This window comes from Panthera leo, chromosome C2, assembly GCF_018350215.1.
Source record: "Panthera leo isolate Ple1 chromosome C2, P.leo_Ple1_pat1.1, whole genome shotgun sequence".
Lineage (NCBI taxonomy): Eukaryota > Metazoa > Chordata > Mammalia > Carnivora > Felidae > Panthera > Panthera leo.
The window spans coordinates 128,275,784-128,294,353 of NC_056687.1; the positions used below are offsets into that span (position 1 = coordinate 128,275,784).

The following is an 18,570-nucleotide window of genomic DNA, read 5'->3' on the forward strand; positions in this document are numbered from 1 at the left end:
TGTTAGTCTTGCCCCCTACCCTCCACATTGCCGTTAGGGCCTGTGACCCCATTTGCTGCTCTCTGCTTTCTTAGAAGTTCTGGTCTCTGGTTAGCTGTGTCTCTGCTTACAATAACTGAGACCTAGAATAAAAGAGATAGCAAATGTGGGGAAACATACATTTGGCTTTGAATCTGTTAGATTTGAGAGCTATAAGATTATTAGACATATATGTCTAGTAGGTAATTGCACCTATGGGAGAGGTTGAAGTTATAGGAGAGTGAGAGACCAGTGGATGATACAAGATCCCATCAGTGATGAAACGGGTTAGAACCTAATATACTAGGAGAGGAGTGTTTATTATTTGGAGAGGAGAATATGTCTTTCCTTGGGGCTGGAGGGCAGAGGTTGAGTACTCTAACAGATCTCTCTGGTGCTGAAAAGAAATAAAGAGGGGGGGGGGGGTCCTTGTGTGCTAGCTAAAGGAGATAAGAACATTGAGAGTGAGGAAGTGGGGAGGGCAGCAGGTAGTGAAGTGGTGAGGTCCTGTGACATTTGGAGTGAGTAGACTAGGGAGAGAGAAGAGGCTGTGATGAAGGGCTTGCTGATAGGATTATGGGTCTGTCTTGAGCTTAGGGGTCATTCTTGTGTAGCAGCACCCTTTTCTCCAGGAATGGATTTCCTCCATCCGTGCTGGGCAACATGAGAGTGAGAGGTGGTTAGGGTGCTGGTGTGGCCCTCTAAGAGTATGGAGGGGAATGAACCAGTTATCATGTCAGTAACCTTGTAGTCTTCTGGGCATAGTCTGTAGGAAAGTGAAACCAGGCCACTGGCTGGATCAGAGAGAAGGGAAATAGCTGAATTGTCCACTGTAGCCCAGTTCTGTACACTGCCATTGGCTTACACATGTGTTTCATAAGTGTTGGCTGAATCAGTGATGGAGACAAAGAAACTGGTTTTATAGGAATCAGAGGTAGTGATGGGGTCTTTGATAGGGTGGGATTTTTGTGTTTGTTTTGGTTCTGGAGTAATTCTTTGTCATGTAGGTTTACTGAATACTGTAATATTGAAGCCCACCCTGGAAGGTGACAGGAGACAAAGTGAGCCAAGGGCCAAGGCCTCTGCAAAGTTTTTGTCTGTTGTTGATGTTTATGGCATGAGAAATAGCCATCTTGAGTAGAATTTGTGAGCTTCAGGGTATAGGGGATTTCTCATGAGAGAAGCATGTCTAGAAAGGACCTAATGACCCTAAAAGAATGCAGACCCTATTGTCTAGACCCTAAGGGTTAGGTGTTGTAAGAACTGAATGATAGGCAGGGAGAAGAGATCTGAGGAAAGCCAGGTTGTAGGAGAAGGTGGAGAAGACATTTATGAAAAGGCTGAGAGTGTAGGGGGCTGTTTAGAATAGTGGGGGTCCCAAGATGGAGGACAAAACAGAAGGACTGCAGCAAGTTCTTGGCAGAGCACTGGAAGGCTTACTTGTGTCAATCTCTGGGGTTAGTAGTAGGCTGGTGCTTATAGGGGAAGCACAATGGGGCAGTGGGGTAGCTACTCTGGAATGACAGCTGATGCCACTGCGGTATGCATTTGTCAGGGGACCTGTGCCAAGCTGACAGGTGTGTTGTCTTAATTATCCTCTTTGATCCTCATAATGTGTTAGCCTCATTTTACAAAAACTGAAACTCAGGAAAGTTAATATACGTAAAGGTCACACAATCTCATGGTTCCTATCCAATTCTTACTGATTATGCTTAATTTCTTTTGTGCACTTGCACTTCATGTATTGTCCTATTCAAAGACAGCATAGATACAGGAATATAGTCAATGCATTCTGTAGTGTTATAGTTAGTGAGTGTTGCTGGAAAGTCTGCTCCTTCTTGGCCCAAACACAACGGTGTAGCTAGCTCTCTAGCACCCCCTGGTGGCAGTGACAGAAATGTGGTGTGCTAGGGTAAGAGTGAATACTGACTAGCCTGAGGTACCACAAAGTCAGTGACAGGCAGCAGCAAGACCATTTTCTTTGTTGTGAACATGGCACTTCCCAAATACAGGCTTTAACAGTTGTTTATCTGTGTATCTTAACTGTAAGGTAATAATATGATTTATACCCCTACAGTGTTTAGGGACATTCAAGTATGAAAGTGTGAAAAGACACCCACAGTGAGAGTTAAATCCATTGGCTTGAACCCTTCTTATCCTTTGATAAACACCCTTTGCCCCAGCCAATGTCCAGGTCCATCCCTTTCCTTATAAGCTAGGATGGTACTCTCTTCCTATTTCCTTTCATCTTTATTATGTCCCATTTCGTTGGCTTTTTTCATTAGCATATGAACACATTTTAATACTGCCCATTGAAAAAAGAAAGAAAAGCTTTAGAATCTGTCACCTCTTTCTCACACCACTCCCAACCTTGTTCCATTTTTCCTAGTTAAATTTCTTAAAGAATGGTTTCATAAACCTCTTTCCTATCACTCTTTTCCCAATCCACTGTCCCTTGCCTTCTGCCAATTCTATCTCTCCACCAAAACTACCCATGTGACCAGTGAATGGGAGAGGAGTACCTGTTCTTATCAAGACCCCAGTGGGCTGTTCAAAGAGTAATGTGAAATATAAGGCCTCATTGAAGGTCTTGAAGGTGGCAGCTATTCTGAATTTCAGCTATTGTTTTGCAGTTTGAGTTGTTTCTTTCATGACTATCAATCTAGCAGTAGGGCTGTATTATTGGGGCTGGCTGGTTATGTTAAGCCCCCAAGTAGGCCAGGTATCGATAGTTAATATTGGTGTTCCAGTGATGCCTTCATAGTCACCTCTTTTCCTTTCTGGATACCGACTCACTTGAAAAATAGATTCAGAGATTAGATGGGTGTCCAAACATAAACTTTCTTCATGGTGAAAGCTGGACTAGAGATATTCTGTGAGAAATCTGTGCTTTGTAATCTTGTGTAGTGAGTGGGTCTATAGCGTAGACCTTCATCCACCAGCTACATGGAAAGCCTTAGAGCCTGGCACTTATTAATTAGAGAAGACATTGGTGACTAGTCAGTGGTCTGTAAATTACACATCTCAACAACTTGGCTTTTCGTATCTGTCTCTCCAGGGCTCTTCGGTCAGTGGTAGTGTAGTCTTCAGCAAGATTTCTGAATCCTAGTTGGCAGATTTTATAGGAGAGTGGTGGTACTGTTCTGGACATGAAATAGAGGGGTGGCTTTACTGGGTTGAGTTTTTATCCAGTCGAAAACTCCTAGGACTGTTTCTGACAATTTGGATTTTGTTAGAGCTAGATTTGTACATAATAATAAATGCTCATGCATTTATTAATGAGTTAATCAGTAAAGCCAAATTGTTAGTGTCCTTTCTGTTACCACAGATTCAGTTTCTTTATTTCTACATTTTACAGGTTGAATATAAGCTGGGATTCCAAGTAGACAATTTTGTGGCTATGGACATGCCCCAGGTCAACATTTCTGCTCAGGGGGAAGTTCCACGCACTTTATCAGGTGAGTCTGAAAGAGTGAACATACTGTTTTCAGTTGTGTCCCCCATATCCCAAAAAGAACAGCTTAACAATTGACATATAGTGTATTCTACTTGGTAGGCATAGGTGTATAAGTACTTTGAAAAGTAATTTTTGAAAATACTGATTATTTGCACTGTGTTTTAAACCATTCCCTCTTTTCCATCCTTTCCAGAACTGTCTATACTCAGCACTTCCTTATCTCCTTTTTCTGCATTGCTGGCACTGGCCTCCACATGGATCTCTGTGTCTGGTCTTGTTCGTTTTTGACAAATTCCCACACCATGGCCTGGATGATCACTGAACACTCCTATCTGACCAAATGACATCAAGCCCATCAGGGCCCCTTACTCCCATCAGCTGAGTCCACTGCAGACTCTCCAGCCAGTGTGTTGTATGTTTATCCTGTCCCCTTACCTGCCTGTCTAGCTGTGTTGCTGCATTTGCCCCAGCATTCCAGTGGTGCCATACTACATGCGGTTTTGACATCCTTGCCTTTGCACGTGCTCGTCAGTATATTTGGAACTGCCTTTTCCTCTTTTCTGCTTATATACTCCTACTCATACTACCCTGCAGGATCTTGTTCTTCCTACCCTGCAGGATCTTGTAATTTAAATGTTTTTGAACTGATTACATTATCTTGTAATTCTTTGTGCTTGTCTCTCCCTGCTGGCCTGTGGTTAACCTGAGGACAGGAGCTCTCTTTTTCAGCCATCTAGCATTGGTGCCTGGCACAGCATCTGCACAGGATAGTCACATAATACATCTGACTAAATGATTTAAGTGTCATATATATACCAGTTTAACTACTATTGAGCCAGCCTTTTGAGAAAAGCTCCTAAAGATATGAGATTTTAAGAACAGTGAACTTCTTAAAATTTGAAAGGGTAAACCATGTACTTTCCACAATATTGTGGAACTTTTTCTGGCAGTCACTCATTGTTATTGGTGACATGCATTAAGCTTTAGGAAAGCATGGGGAGGCTTACTCATTTTTATGGGTCAGTAAAGAAGTTCAGAAATGCCCATATTTTTCATATGCTTATACAGATAGAATGATATTGTAGGGGCACCTAGGTGGCTCAATCAGTTGAGCATTCAACTCTTGATTTCAGCTCATGTCATGATCCCAGGGTCATGGGATTGAGCCCCGCATTGGGCTCCATGCTGAATGTGGAGCCTGCTTGAGATTCTCCCTTTCTCTCTCTCCCTCTTCTTCTACCCTGCTTAGTGTGTGCTTTCTCCCTCTCTCTCTCTGAAAAGAAGAAAAGAATGATACTCTAAATTTATAGGAAAAGAATCTTAAACTGAAAGATTGGAAAAAAATGGTGTGCACCGAAGTCTGTTACCTCATTGCTACAATAATTGATTAAAGTCAGTTTCTGTTTAGAAAGGTTTTTTGGGGGGTGCTTGGGTGGCTCAGACGGTTAAGCATCAGACTTCGGCTTGGGTCATGATCTCGTGGTCTGTGAGTTCGAGCCCCGTGTGGGACTCTGTGCTGACAGCTCAGAGGCTGGAGCCTATTTCAGATTCTGTGTCTCCCTCTCTCTCTCTGCCCCTTCCCTGCTCGTGCTCTGTCTCTCTTACTCTCAGAAATAAATTTAAAAAAAAAAAACACAACACATTAAAAAAAGAAAGGTTTTGTTTTGAAAGCTTTGTATTTTTTAAATTCACAGTTGACTGATTTATCAGGTTATCAGTTTATGGGTTTATATTTAATCTTCGTTAAGAGCAATACATAATTGCATTTTGGTGATAAATTGTCTTTCCTTTTTATCAAGTAATTTTTGTTATCGTTGCTGATGTGACTGGTAAGGTAGCATGGTTTGCCTTATTCAGTAGCTTTACTATATTATAATGAGAGGACTTATGAGACAAAGTAATCTATTAAAAATCATGAGAAAAAGTTGAAGATAATAATCTCTTCTTTTATGTCTTGGCTTGTTCTTTAATGCTTAACTTTTATATCTATAATAAATGATGTCTAAAGGTATGTAGTCTGAAGATAAGTTCTCTGAAAATTTTAGTATTATGTAAATATTCTTTTAGTTTTATGCAACAAAAATAAAGAACTGTAAAATACTAGGTATTAATGTTGATTTTTTAGAAAATTAAAATATTTTTTCTTTTTTGTTTTTTAAACAGTGTTTCGGGTCGAGCTTTCCTGTACTGGCAAAGTAGATTCTGAGGTTATGATACTAATGCAGCTCAACTTGACAGTAAATTCTTCAAAAAACTTTACAGTCTTAAATTTTAAACGAAGGAAAATGTGCTACAAAAGTAAGGAATTTGTTCACCAAAGTATGTGTTTTATATAGATGTGATAAGGTCAAAAATACATTTTGTCATCTTTTTCTAGATTTGTGACCAAATCTTGATTATAGTAGCAAATGAGAAAAGAAAAAGCACTAACAAATGAAATTCTGAGAAAATCGCCTGATAGCTACCTTGTTGCCAGGAATCTCACTCAGGCCCTGCTTTCTCAAAATCTTTTATCAGAATTGCTAATTCCATTAAGAATGTGAAATAGTATTAAAGAGGTAAAGAAGTCAAGTAATTCTGATAGGGGCCCCTGAGTAACTCAGTGTTAACTGTGTTTGTCTTATAACAATACTATGGCTCAGTTGTCCTGGGGCTGGATAGACTTGGCAGGATATTTGGACAAGTTGTTTAACCTAGGTCTCAGTTTTTTCAGTTGTAAAATGGGCGTGATAACCTGTTTCAGAAGTTGTTCTTATTTATTTTCTTTTTGGTTAATTGAATCAAACCTAAATCTTAGAATACTGTGTATGGGTACTTAATAAATGTTAATAGCTTTGGGTTTGAATAATCTGTTACTCAAGAAATGACAGTGGCTATGAGAATTCCCATGGGCAATAGATGAAAGAATTTGAGAGTTTTCCTGAAAGATTGTCCAATCCATTCAATTTAAGTTGCACAGAGGTAAAGTGACCTGAATTTGCACTTTCTTTCACTTAATGTACAGATGGTTACTATCTAAGATGTAGGGTAGGGGGGAGGGAACTAAAATAAAGCCCTCTAAAATTGAGTGCCTCGTACTGTGCATTTGTACTATGTTACAAGTGCTTTTACATGCATTGAACCTATTTAGTCCTTGCGACAATTCTAAGCAGCAGTTTCTGCTGCTCCATTATCTCCATTTTCTGAAGAGGAAACTGAGGCTCAGAGAATCTGACCAACTTGCCAAGGTCAGACAGCTAAGAGGTGCAGCTGCATGCAAACTCGTGCTCTTAGCTCTGTTGTTAAATTCTGTCTTAACACATTTCCTAATTGAAGTTAGTGCTAAGGGTTAGGAAAATACTTGGGGCCAGCAAGTGAGTTATCATGGCTAATGTCCAGATAGATGCCAATAAAAGAGCTGTACTGCCTTAGAGTGGACATTTTTTAAATGGAAAGTTAGCAGGCACCTTTTATTTTCACTGTTTTGATATATTTTATAGTTCTAGTATATTCAGTTATGTATGTACTTTCACACAATTTTAAAGCCAAAGAGGACTTTAGAGACTAGTTCAACCTAGTCATTATATAATTGATGTGAGGAGACTTGTCCCTGGAGAGGCCACCTAAGTTTGCACAGCCAGTCAGGAGTGTAGAAGCCTGGTTCCTGATGCTTAGGGGGAGGGTGTTCTGACTGTACCATGGTGCTTTGTCTCTTAATATCTAAAGGCAAAATGATGGCCAAACATGATGTGATCAGTGGAGCCCACCACTGTTAGTATCCACTGAGGTTAATGGTTAGATGACATTCAGAATGATCTCGTACTTTCTCCATTTTCTTTAATGTGTACATGAAAATTAACATTAACAGCATAATTTTCTATTCTGTTTTAAGTTTAAGATAGTGCCACCCTTTTCATTTTGTTGTCATACTTCTGGCTACCCCAGTTATCCAATTTATGACTCTTACTTTAATATGTGATCCTAATGTGTTTGTGTGGTTTTCCACCTACTACATTTAAAAAACTGCAACAGAAAACATATCTGTACTATATCAAATGCTAATGGGTGTTACTGGCAAGAAAATGTTCCTTTTTTATGTGAGAGTGGGGACTGCTGGCTCAGATAAGTTTCATTACTTAAGCATTCCTTAGAGCCTTTATACTCTGCTAATGTGAATTGTGAATCTCCACAGATGATATAATACTTGGCTTTCCCCAAACTTCTTGACCACAGAAATCCTTTTTCATTGAGCATCTATAAACAACACCCATAGACTAATGATTGGTGATTAGAGTGATGATGATCAGAATAGTAATGTAGGATTTATTATCTTGCAACAAATACCTTGTTAATTAGTTCAGGCAATGTTCTAATAGAACTAAAACTATGTTAGAGAAAAATTCAGAAAGTGTATTTAAAGTATTTAAGGATTTTCATGGAAAAGAAGGAATTTCTAAAAGCATCTTTTATCTTTTTTAAATTCAGAACTTGAAGAAGTAAAAACTTCAGCCCTGGACAAAAACACTAGCAGAACTATTTGTAAGTGTTAATGTATTACCTTTCTCCATCATGAGGAATAAAAACTGCCTGATTATAAATGTACATGATTGTATGAGGCTTGGAGGCCTAGTAGTGTCCAGTTTGCCAAAAGATACATGAGGCCTTGCTATTTATTTCACTGATTGGTATATAGTCAGATGAAACTGTTAGAATATTGAAATATTTGTAAAGTAAAATTCATACATATTTTATAACAAATGATCTAAAAACTTTTTATAGGCAAGAATTTATATCACATCATTTCAAATGGTAATAATTAAAGTATGAACATGAAAACGTATGTAAGATCCTCATCTCAATAGCAGAAGGTTAGAAAATCTGATTTGTGGCCTGGACCGGTTAACCCTCAGCTAATTTCATCCAGGTGAAAATGCAGCTTAAGGATACTTAAAGATACTTACTTAAACCTGCAGAGCAGAAACTCAAAGTAGATTTTTATTTTGGTAATGGTTGTGTTTAAATGGTATAACTTAGACTTCTTTTTTAGTTTTCTGATGTGGACACATTGAGTCCTATTCTTCCTGAGAGAGTTTTAATAGCACTATCTTAAAAGGATACTAGATTCTCTTCATAAAAGTAAACTTTAAAAAAAAATTGTGGAAGGGAAGAGTTTCAAATACGCAAAAGCTGAGAGAATGCACTGATGAACCTTTGTTCATTTGTGTGACCATTACCCTCCTTCAGTAATGATCAATGTTTTGCCAGTATTGTTCCATTGATTTCCTCCTCCTTTCCTGGATGAGTAAGTGGGTGGGGAGGGTTGGGGTATTTTAAAGCACAATCCAGGCATCATTTCATGTATAAATATTCCAGTATGGATTTCTTTTTAAAAAGGCAATTTAAAAAACAATCCACAAACACCCAGCACCTATTCACTTATATTTGATCTATCACAAAATTAACAATAGTTCCTTAATAAATTATGTGGCTAGTTTATGTTCTCATTAACCTGATTGTCTCAAAAATATCTTATACTTTGTCTTCCACATTGGGATCAAATGAAGCCCACACACTGTTTTGTTGACAAATATTTTATATTAATCAGAGATCACCCCTCTCCCCCGTATCACTTTTTTGTTGACAAAATGGAATCATTTATCACATAGAATTTCTCACTTCTGCATCCTTGTGGCATTATTTAACATATTTTTCTTTCTCCTATAAACTGGTATTAGATTTTGTACTTGATTAGATTTAGGGCCAACTCTTGGCAAGAATAGTTCATAGATAGTAGTATGTGCTTCCTGTTTTATCTTTTTCTCACCTCAGGAGGCAAAGAATATCTGGATATCCCAACATACGCCTTTTTTGAAGATAAAATAATATGAGATGTTGTCTACTTTTTTAGAATATTTCATTGGATTTATCTCTGAGAAGAAACAAAACCATTTTAAAAATATCACTGCTTCTCAAATTTACTTTGAAAATTCTGGTGACTTTACCCATTTCTTTTATGTTAATAGGATGTTATTTCTAACAAAGAGAATAGAATATTGCATATTCTTGGTCTCTGGCTCTTTTTCTTGATACCTCTCTCCTTCCCTCCCTTTCTATCCATCTATCCAGCATTTTTTGAGGATGTGTGGTACGCCAGGTGGTATGATTGGAGGCAGAGGATCAAACTGAGCAAAACAGTCCATGCCCTCAAGGGCTTATGATGTAGAGGATGAGATGGACAAGGCAATAAGGCAGTGATAATAACAAGAGTGTGGCAAGCTATGGTGCTTTGGGAACCCTGAGGAGGGGCATGTAATCTCTGACGGAGTGAGGGACAGCTTCCTGAGAAAGTGGCATCTCATCTGAGACTTGAAGGGTGACCAGGTGGTGGCAAGTGAAATGTCAAAGTGAAGGAATAGGAGCAGTGCATACACAAGCCTGGAATTTGGGGGGTGAACAAGTGGGATACATTCAGGGGACCTGCCCAGCAGAGCAGTGTCTTTCCTCTTCTCTGCCCTGGTGTGTGCTTGGATGGGTACTGCCAACACCAGCCTTGGCGACCTTCCTTTTCTGCCCCTCCCAGGATTGACTAGCCTGTGGCATTCTTCAGGAAAGTCAGGCCTTCGTTCAGGCTGTAGTAAAGTGTAGCTGCTCTAGAAGCCATTTGGTTTCTTTGCTTTAATCTGTTCTGATTTATTGTTTGTTGATTCAAAGCAAAGTTTAAATTTTAGAAAGCAGCCTGATTCCCAAGTTTTTCAAAGCTATAGCTTTTATCTTTTGTCCTTACCTATCCCCAGAACTCCACTTGTATTTCTTGTCAGCTTGACATGTCCATGTAGATGTGTACTGGGTACTCTTAGTCACAACAAAACTATTGATTTTTTCTCTTTTCCCTCAATTTGCCTTTTTTTTTTTAATCTTTGTAAAGTTACCATTATCCACCTAATTCTTTAAGCCAAAGTTTTGATTCTTCTCTTTCTTTTTACCCCAGTATCATTCATAAGCAAGGTCTGTTAACTATACGCCGGTCCATTAATTTATCTTCCATAACACTCTTGCCCACACCACTGCTGTCTCTTTTTTAGACTACTGCAGTAACCTTCTAACTTCTTCCCTTTCCCTGTTGTTGCTCAACACTCATAGCATTCTTTGCACAGCATGAAGTTGGCTTTGTTTTTTTTCAGCTGTCATAGTGTATATCATTCCTTTGCTTAGTAATGATTTCGTGTCTTATTTAGGATAGAACCCAAATTTCTCAGGTTTTATTCAGTAGAATTATAATGTGAGTGCTCATTATCAAAACTTACTTGATGCTTCAGTTACACCAGTTCTGCTTCTATTTCTCTGTCTTCACCTGTCCTCGCTTAGAACGTATGTATCTCTGTCTCCGTGCATCTCTTCCTCAGTTTGCCTGTGTGTAAGGGTGTGTGTGTGTGTGTGTGTGTGTGTGTGTGTGTGTGTGTGTCGGTCTGTCTGCCTGTCTTTGAGTTACTTCCTCCAGCGCCAAGGCTTGCTTTCTCTTTCCCTCTGTTTTGAATAATGGAAAATTGAATACTGTTTACTGAGTGGGGTCTTGTTATCCTGCTCTTATTTTTAAAAATAAAGAAGCATGGCACAAGAACAGACACTCAGATCAATGGAACAGAATACAGAACCCAGAAATGGACCCACAAACGTATGGCCAACTAATCTTTGACAAAGCAGGAAAGAATATCCAATGAAATAAAGATAGTCTCTTCAGCAAGTGGTGCTGGGAAAACTGGACAGCGACATGCAGAAGAATGAACCTGGACCACTTTGTTACACCATACACAAAAATAAACTCAAAATGGATGAAAGAACTAAATGTTAAGACAGGAAGCCATCAAAATCCTCGAGGAGAAAGCAGGCAGAAACCTCTTTGATCTTGGCCACAGCAACTTCTTACTCAACACGTCTCCAGAGGCAAGGGAAACAAAATAAAAAATGAACTATTGGGACCTCATCAAAATAAAAAGCTTATGCACAGCGAAGGAAACAATCAGGAAAACTAAAAAGCAACCGACAGAATGGGAGAAGATATTTGTGAACGACATATCAGATAAAGGGTTAGTATCCAAAATCTATAAAGGATTTATCAAACTCAACAGCCAAAAACCAAATAATCCAGTGGAGAAATGGGCAAAAAACATGAATAGACACTTCTCCAGAGAAGACATCCAGATGGCCAACCGACACATGAAAAAATGCTCCACATCACTCATCATCAGGGAAATACATCAAAACCACAATGAGATACCACCTCACACCTGTCAGAATGGTTAACATTAACAACTCAGGCAACAACAGATGTTGGCGAGGATGTGGAGAAAGAGAATCTCTTTTGCATTGTTGGTGGGAATGCAAGCTGGTGCAGCCACTCTGGAAAACAGTATGGAGATTCCTCAAAAAACTAAAAATAGAACTATCCTATGACCCAGCAGTTGCACTACTAGGCATCTATCCATGGGATACAAGTGTGCTGTTTTGAAGGGACACGTGCACCCCCATGTTTATAGCAGCACTGTCAACAATAGCCAAAGTATGGAAAGAGCCCAAATGTCCACCCATGGATGAATGGATAAAGAAGATGTGGTATGTATATACAATGGAGTAGTACTCGGCAATCAAAAAGAATGAAATCTTGCCATTTGCAACTACGTGGATGGACCTGGAGGGTATTATGCTAAGTGAAATTAGTCAGAGAAAGACAAAAGTCTTATGACTTCACTCATATGAAGACTTTAAGAGACAAAACAGATGAACATAAGGGAAGGGAAACAAAAATAATATAAAAACAGGTGGGGGGGGCAAAACAGAAGAGACTCATAAATATGGAGAACAAACTGAGGGTTACAGGAAGGGTTGTGGGAGGGGGATGGGCTAAATGGGTAAGGTGCATTGAGGAATCTACTTCTGAAATCATTGTTTCACTATATGCTTACTAATTTGGATGTAAATTTAAAAAAATAAAAAAATAAAAAATAAGCAAAATAATCTGTTACTCTCATAAGAGAAGACTAAAAGTTTGTTTTTTTAAAATGTGTGGGGTCACTGTGTTGTATATTCCTTCTGTGAATCAGTGGTTGGTAACAAAGATGTCTGATCTTTTCCACTCTAGATATCATTGTTGAACAAATATGAATGATCTGTACATGTGTGTTGTCCACTATGGTAACCACTAGCTACATGTGGCTATTTAACTTGAAATTAATTGGAAAAAAAAATGTTTTAGTATTTATTTTTGAGAGATAGAGTGTCAATGGGAGATGGGCAGAGAGAGAGGGAGACACAGAATCCGAAGCAGGCTTGAACTCATGATGCATGAGATCATGACCTGAGCCAAAGTAGGACGCTTAACCGACTGAGCCACCCAGGCACCCCAAACTTGAAATTAATTTAAATGAAATAAAATGAAAACTTCAGTTCCTCAGTAGTACTAGCTACATTTCAATGGCTTAATAGCCACAGGCAGCCAGTGGCTACTGTATTGGATAACACACTAGAGAACATTTCCATCACTACAGAAAGTTCTGTTGGACAGCACTGCTACAGATGGTTTATCATATGTCTAGCACTTGTGACTTTTATATTCATTCATGAAAAGTTTTGTTTAAAACCATTTTTGAAAATTCCTTGAATAACATTAAAAAAATTTGAGAACTTCTATCAACACACCATTGGTGACTGATCTTATCAAAGAATGGACACATGAAATGAAAATCTTTCTCACAAAGAACAGGATACTCATTGTGTCACAAAGCAATTGATAATATTTGTTTAGGAAGCTTAATGTGCTTTTTCATTTTTATTTCAGATGATCCTGTACATGCAGCTCCAACCACTTCTACACGTGTGTTTTATATCAGCGTGGGGGTTTGCTGTGCAGTAATATTTCTTGTAGCAATAATATTAGCTGTTTTGCACCTTCATAGTATGAAAAGAATTGAACTGGATGACAGGTATTATACCTATTTTGGGAAAGGAAAAAAATTAAAGCGGTTATCCGCATTTTCATGGGAGCCCACACAGCATGCACAGTGGTGCACAGGGAAAGGAGGGAGGGTGATCAGGTCTTGCCAAAAGAACAACTGTTGTCTTTGTGATTATTGTATTTATGTTTCTCTGGTTTTATTTAAAAGATATTTTGAAGACAAATTATAGTTTATTAGTTTATGGGTAAGAAGTGGGGATCACACTTTTATTCCCTTCCCCTTTGACATGACTCTATTCCACTCCTAGTACCTTTTTAAAATAGCCCTGTTTCTTCTACCTAGTTCATCCCTCCATCATTGTCATTATCTCCATCCATCTATCCATCCTTCCATCCATCCATCCAGTAAATTTATTGAAAACCTGCTGTGTGTGCTTTAAACCGTTGGTTCTCAACCTGGTTGTACATTATAGTCATGGGTAAGCTTATAAAACATGGGTCCTACCTTCCAGAAATTCTGATGTAATTGGTTTGGGGTGGTGTTAGGGGATCAGTATTTTTCTTAAAGCTTCCTGGATGATTCTAAAGTGTAGCCTTGGAGATACACAGGGTTAGATATGCTAAGTGCTGGGAATATTAAAAAAAATAATGATATACCTTGGAGCTTCAAGTATTTATTTACTTTGACAACCTATAATTATAGAAGTTTATAAATCTGGTGATTATGATATGTGTAGTATAGTGTGAGAATAGAAAAGGTACTTGTCCCAGCCTAGGTGGGTCAGAGATGACAGGGAGGACTTTATAGGTAGGATAGGGTAAGAGGTAAAGATGGAATGTTAGGTTTATTTTCCCAGTACACAATTCTTGTTTTTCTCCTCAGTGATTCCCACTTGCTGACTGAAAGACTTCCAACTTCATGACTTGCCTTTCAAAGCCTTTCTTTCGGTGGAGAGGTATTTTCCAAACTTGTTGAACCTTTCTCTTTTTCCCTTACTGTACCCTTACTTATGCTGTAGTCAGATGATTACTTGTTCCACAGTTTTGCCCTATATTTGCCCTTTAGGACTTTAATTCATGCTTTCCTTTTGCCCACAGGGTTCCTAAACCTTGTTCTTTCTTCAGATTCCAACTCCATTGCCATCTCTTACATGAAGTCTTTTCTAAGCTTCCCAACTGCCCATTTCTCCCTCCTCTGTCTCTCCTGCTTTCTGCTTCTCCCTCTCTGTCTCTCTGTCTTTGGTGGCATTTATTCTACTTTTTTCTCCAGTAATCATTTTTGTGTACTTGTCTCTGCTGCTAGACTATAAGCTTTTTCCAACTAGGGAGCAATATGTCTTATTGATTACTGAATCCTCAGGCCTACACAGTGTTATACACACAGTGGGTAAGCATATGTGTGGCATAAACAACCAACACAACTTGGTTGGATTCAGTATCTGCCTCTAAGCACTCTCTGTCCCCTCTGTTTTACTTGGTTTATCTGAGTAGAGAAGGAAGAGGAAGAAGGTAAGAATAGGAAGGGAAATACATGGGAGATGTGTTTCAGAATAGGTTTTGTGTATATGGTGGTGTTAAAGTTAGAATTGGGGTTTATAGAGGAAGAAATGACATTTGGAAGCCTCTGAGTGGGAAGTAAGGTAACAGGGACATTTAGATAGGACTTTGAGAGGACACACGCACAGTTAAAGGAGTCACTGAGGAACCTGGCATTTAAAAGTCTTGATACACACATTTTCCTTGAATGCTTATGTGCGTGCTAGGGCTGTGAACACACATAAGCCAAAATTGTGCAAAAACTTACAGATTCAATGGAGCATATACCTCAGCTTGCTAAAATAATCAGTTACACTCATGTGTTAGGTGTTCTGGTTCTTTCCATTTTTGGGCAAAGGTTTCCAGACATTGCCTGAATAAAAGCAACTTATATTATCACTTATTTTCAGAGCATAATCTAGTGGTTAAGAGCCAAACAAAGCATCTCTGAATTCTCGCTGTTCTACTTACTAGCTTGATGGCTAGTAATGTACTCTTTGTAGGCTTTTCAAGAATTCTGAAGTGGTACAAGAGTGCCACCTACTGTTCAGTTACTGGAGAGAAACAAATGACCAGTAAATAATTTGGAGTTTGGCCACTTATTTAACTATGTTGGTTGCAGGTAATAGTTAGGTAATAGTTTCACATATATTATACAACTGGGGCCTCAAAAAACTCCTGGGAGGTAGGTTTTCTCAATCCTATTTTATGGGTAAGTAAATTGAAGTCCTTTATTTTCCACTCTTTGGGGATGGTAACATTTCTATTCCCTCCCCTGGACTTTCAACAACACTGATTTTTAGTCTGATCTTTGAGTAGTACCCAGAACTCCAAAAACAGGTGTCCTGTGGTTCCTTATCATTCTAATATTACTAATAATATTAGTAATAATAATAATTTCTAATAATTTGTAAGTGTATGTTTGAGGACAAGGCACTCTCCTAAAAGCTTTCTTTCTTTATTTTTCATATAATCCTTTTAGCAACCTTGTCAGGAGGTAGAATCAGACTCATTCTAAACATGAGGAATTCGAGGCTACAGAACCATTTGTTTGCCTGAGATCATACAGCTCGTAAATGGTGCTGGCAGTTTTGATTTTAAGGTTTATGTTCACTGTACTGCCCCCATACCCAAGGTTTATGGTCTTCATCTCTTCACTGTACTGCCCCATATCCACTACATGTGTAGACTCATAGAGATCAGTTCTTGAGTAGCAACTTTTTAAAAAAATTTTTTTAATATTTGTATTTATTTTTGAGACAGAGAGCAGAAGCAGGGTAGGGGCAGAGAGAGAGAGGGAGACACAGAATCCAAAGCAGGCTCCAGGCTCTGAGCTGTCAGCACAGAGCCCGACGCAGGGCTTGAACTCACAGACCGTGAGATCATGACCTGAGCTGAAGTCGAATGCTTAACCGAGTGAGCCGCCCAGGCACCCTGATTGAGTAGCAACTTTTTGTCATTATTTTTTTCAATCACCAGGTTTTGAAAATACAGAGCTATTGTGTGGGGCCTGGTCAGTTCAAAGATATTGCATATTTAGGAAAATTGGGAGCCTCTGGACCCTGCTGATCCTATAGCTAAGGAAGGCATGAAAAGCCTATCCTGACAGTTTGGTATGACTTCCTGCCATCTGAGTTCACTTTTCATGTTAAATTTCTATCCCTCACCCGTCTACTACAGAATTCAAGGGCTGAGGTAGTGAAACTGAAATGTGCCCAAGGGTAACCTGGGGTAAGGTTTTTACCCACAGAAAAGACAAAAGCACATACTTAATGAGGTATTAATTTGTAAAATCGTGAGTATAGGGTTAACAGTTACTTGAGCCTGTCCTTTTCTGGGTCTCTTATATTATTTAAAGGATATGGTATAATGGAATGCTTCAAATACTAGAAAATTGTAATAAGTTCCAGAAATTCTAAAAAGGGGGGATTGATTTGAACCAGAGATGATACCCCTTAAAAAGCCTTGGGCATATTGGCATATTTGATTTGCTTTTATATTCTTTATTAGGCCATTTGATTTTGGACCACTAGTAAAAGAGGCCTGTCATTCTACTCCTCTTTTTCTTTTTTTTTTTTTTTTAAAGCAATCTAATTGGATGACATGGGTTCTTTTTCTAAGAGATGACCCATAGATCCCTAACATATCATATCTCTGTGTGAGGTTAAGGACTGCTGTCTATGGTGTCTAAGGACTAATACCTGCATTTCTGAATGATTGATAAGATGAACGTGCTTAATGATTGTGAGGATAGAAAGGAAAGAAGAAGTGGCTCTATATTATGAGATTAAAATTTCAATATGGCATGTTTGTGATGGAGATCCATGCATTATTGTGATTGCCATCAGGATTTTAAGCTGGTTATATGGGTTGGATGTGTTTTTGCATACATAGAAAAAGGAGGGTTTTCACTGAAGCTGACTTACCAAATATTTCTCTTTTAAAACTTGTTTGCAGCATCAGTGCCAGCAGTAGTTCCCAAGGGCTGTCTCAGCCATCTACCCAGACGACTCAATATCTGAGAGCTGACACACCCAACAATGCAACTCCTATCACCAGTAAGAGTTAATTTAATTCTAAAGATGATTTACTATTGCTGTCTGTGGTCTGTCTGCCAGTGGTTCCTGTGTGCTTGGTTATTTGTGGGGCATGTGTACCATCCTGTGTATATAGTATCTAACATGCGCAGAATTGGGCTTGATCATCTGCTTTCTAGAGCATTGAGTGAAACATTCTAAAATTGGAATACTAAAAATATAATTTCAGTTGCTAGAATTAATTTTGTGGAGATTTCCATAGGTTAATTACATTAAAAGGGATACTGAATCACTTCTGTAGAAATTCAGAAGAAATATTTTCAGGTAGTTAGATAGAATAAGCCATTGAGCTGTATGAAGATGAGTCTTAGATTTTAATGAATTGTGTGATAATCTGAAGGGCAGTGGTAGGGACTTTACATTGTTTTTTAATCATGATTGAATAACTTCCTATCCTATAGAATAGCTGCCATTAGAATTGAGAACATGAAATCTGATTCCCCCCCCCCCCTTTTTTTAACAGGATTTTGATAAAAGTTTTTACACTGTAACATGTTGATGTTGGGGGAAAATAATCATTCTTAGAATATAATTTAGACACAATGAGGAATGAGTCTCCACACAAATAGAAAACAACATAGTCCTCAGGATAAACAGTGGACCATAAATCAGGGCTCAACTCAGTAGTGCTATCGATTAATTAGGTCTTACAGGCAGTTAGCTGGTATCTTCCTTGGACTGGCATTTACTATCTGTTCTTCATCCAGTGCCCTGTTGTGGTCTTCCAGTACTGTTTCCCATTAAAAAGAACCAGGATTCTTTGGGGAAATGGAGGATTTCAGGACTAGGTCAGGAATGGGCAAGATAAACCTGGGGCAGGTTGAAATGGGACATTTGAGCATCAAAAAGAATGACTGCAGTGGATGGAAACAGAATGTGTAAAAATCCTTGAGTTTGTGATGATAGTTATTGAAGAAGTTAATCATTATGAGAAGTAAGGCACCAAAAATCCCTCTTTCTGATGACTGGCTATATGAACTGTATTTCAGAGTAAGCACATAGTGCTGGTTGATGAGGGAAAATGCTTCTTTACA

General features: G+C 38.6%; 1 protein-coding gene across 2 annotated transcripts in view; it reads left to right on the forward strand.

Annotated features, from left to right (window-relative positions):
- The window catches only part of RYK (receptor like tyrosine kinase), a 105,637-nt gene that overhangs the window by 45,535 nt on the left and 41,532 nt on the right, over positions 1 to 18,570 (forward strand). For both annotated transcript variants that reach the window (XM_042955428.1, XM_042955429.1), the window contains exons 3-7: positions 3,377 to 3,476; positions 5,639 to 5,773; positions 7,940 to 7,993; positions 13,287 to 13,431; positions 17,397 to 17,497. In XM_042955428.1, coding sequence (XP_042811362.1) covers positions 3,377 to 3,476; positions 5,639 to 5,773; positions 7,940 to 7,993; positions 13,287 to 13,431; positions 17,397 to 17,497 — 535 coding nt within the window. The remainder of the gene's footprint in view (positions 1 to 3,376; positions 3,477 to 5,638; positions 5,774 to 7,939; positions 7,994 to 13,286; positions 13,432 to 17,396; positions 17,498 to 18,570) is intronic.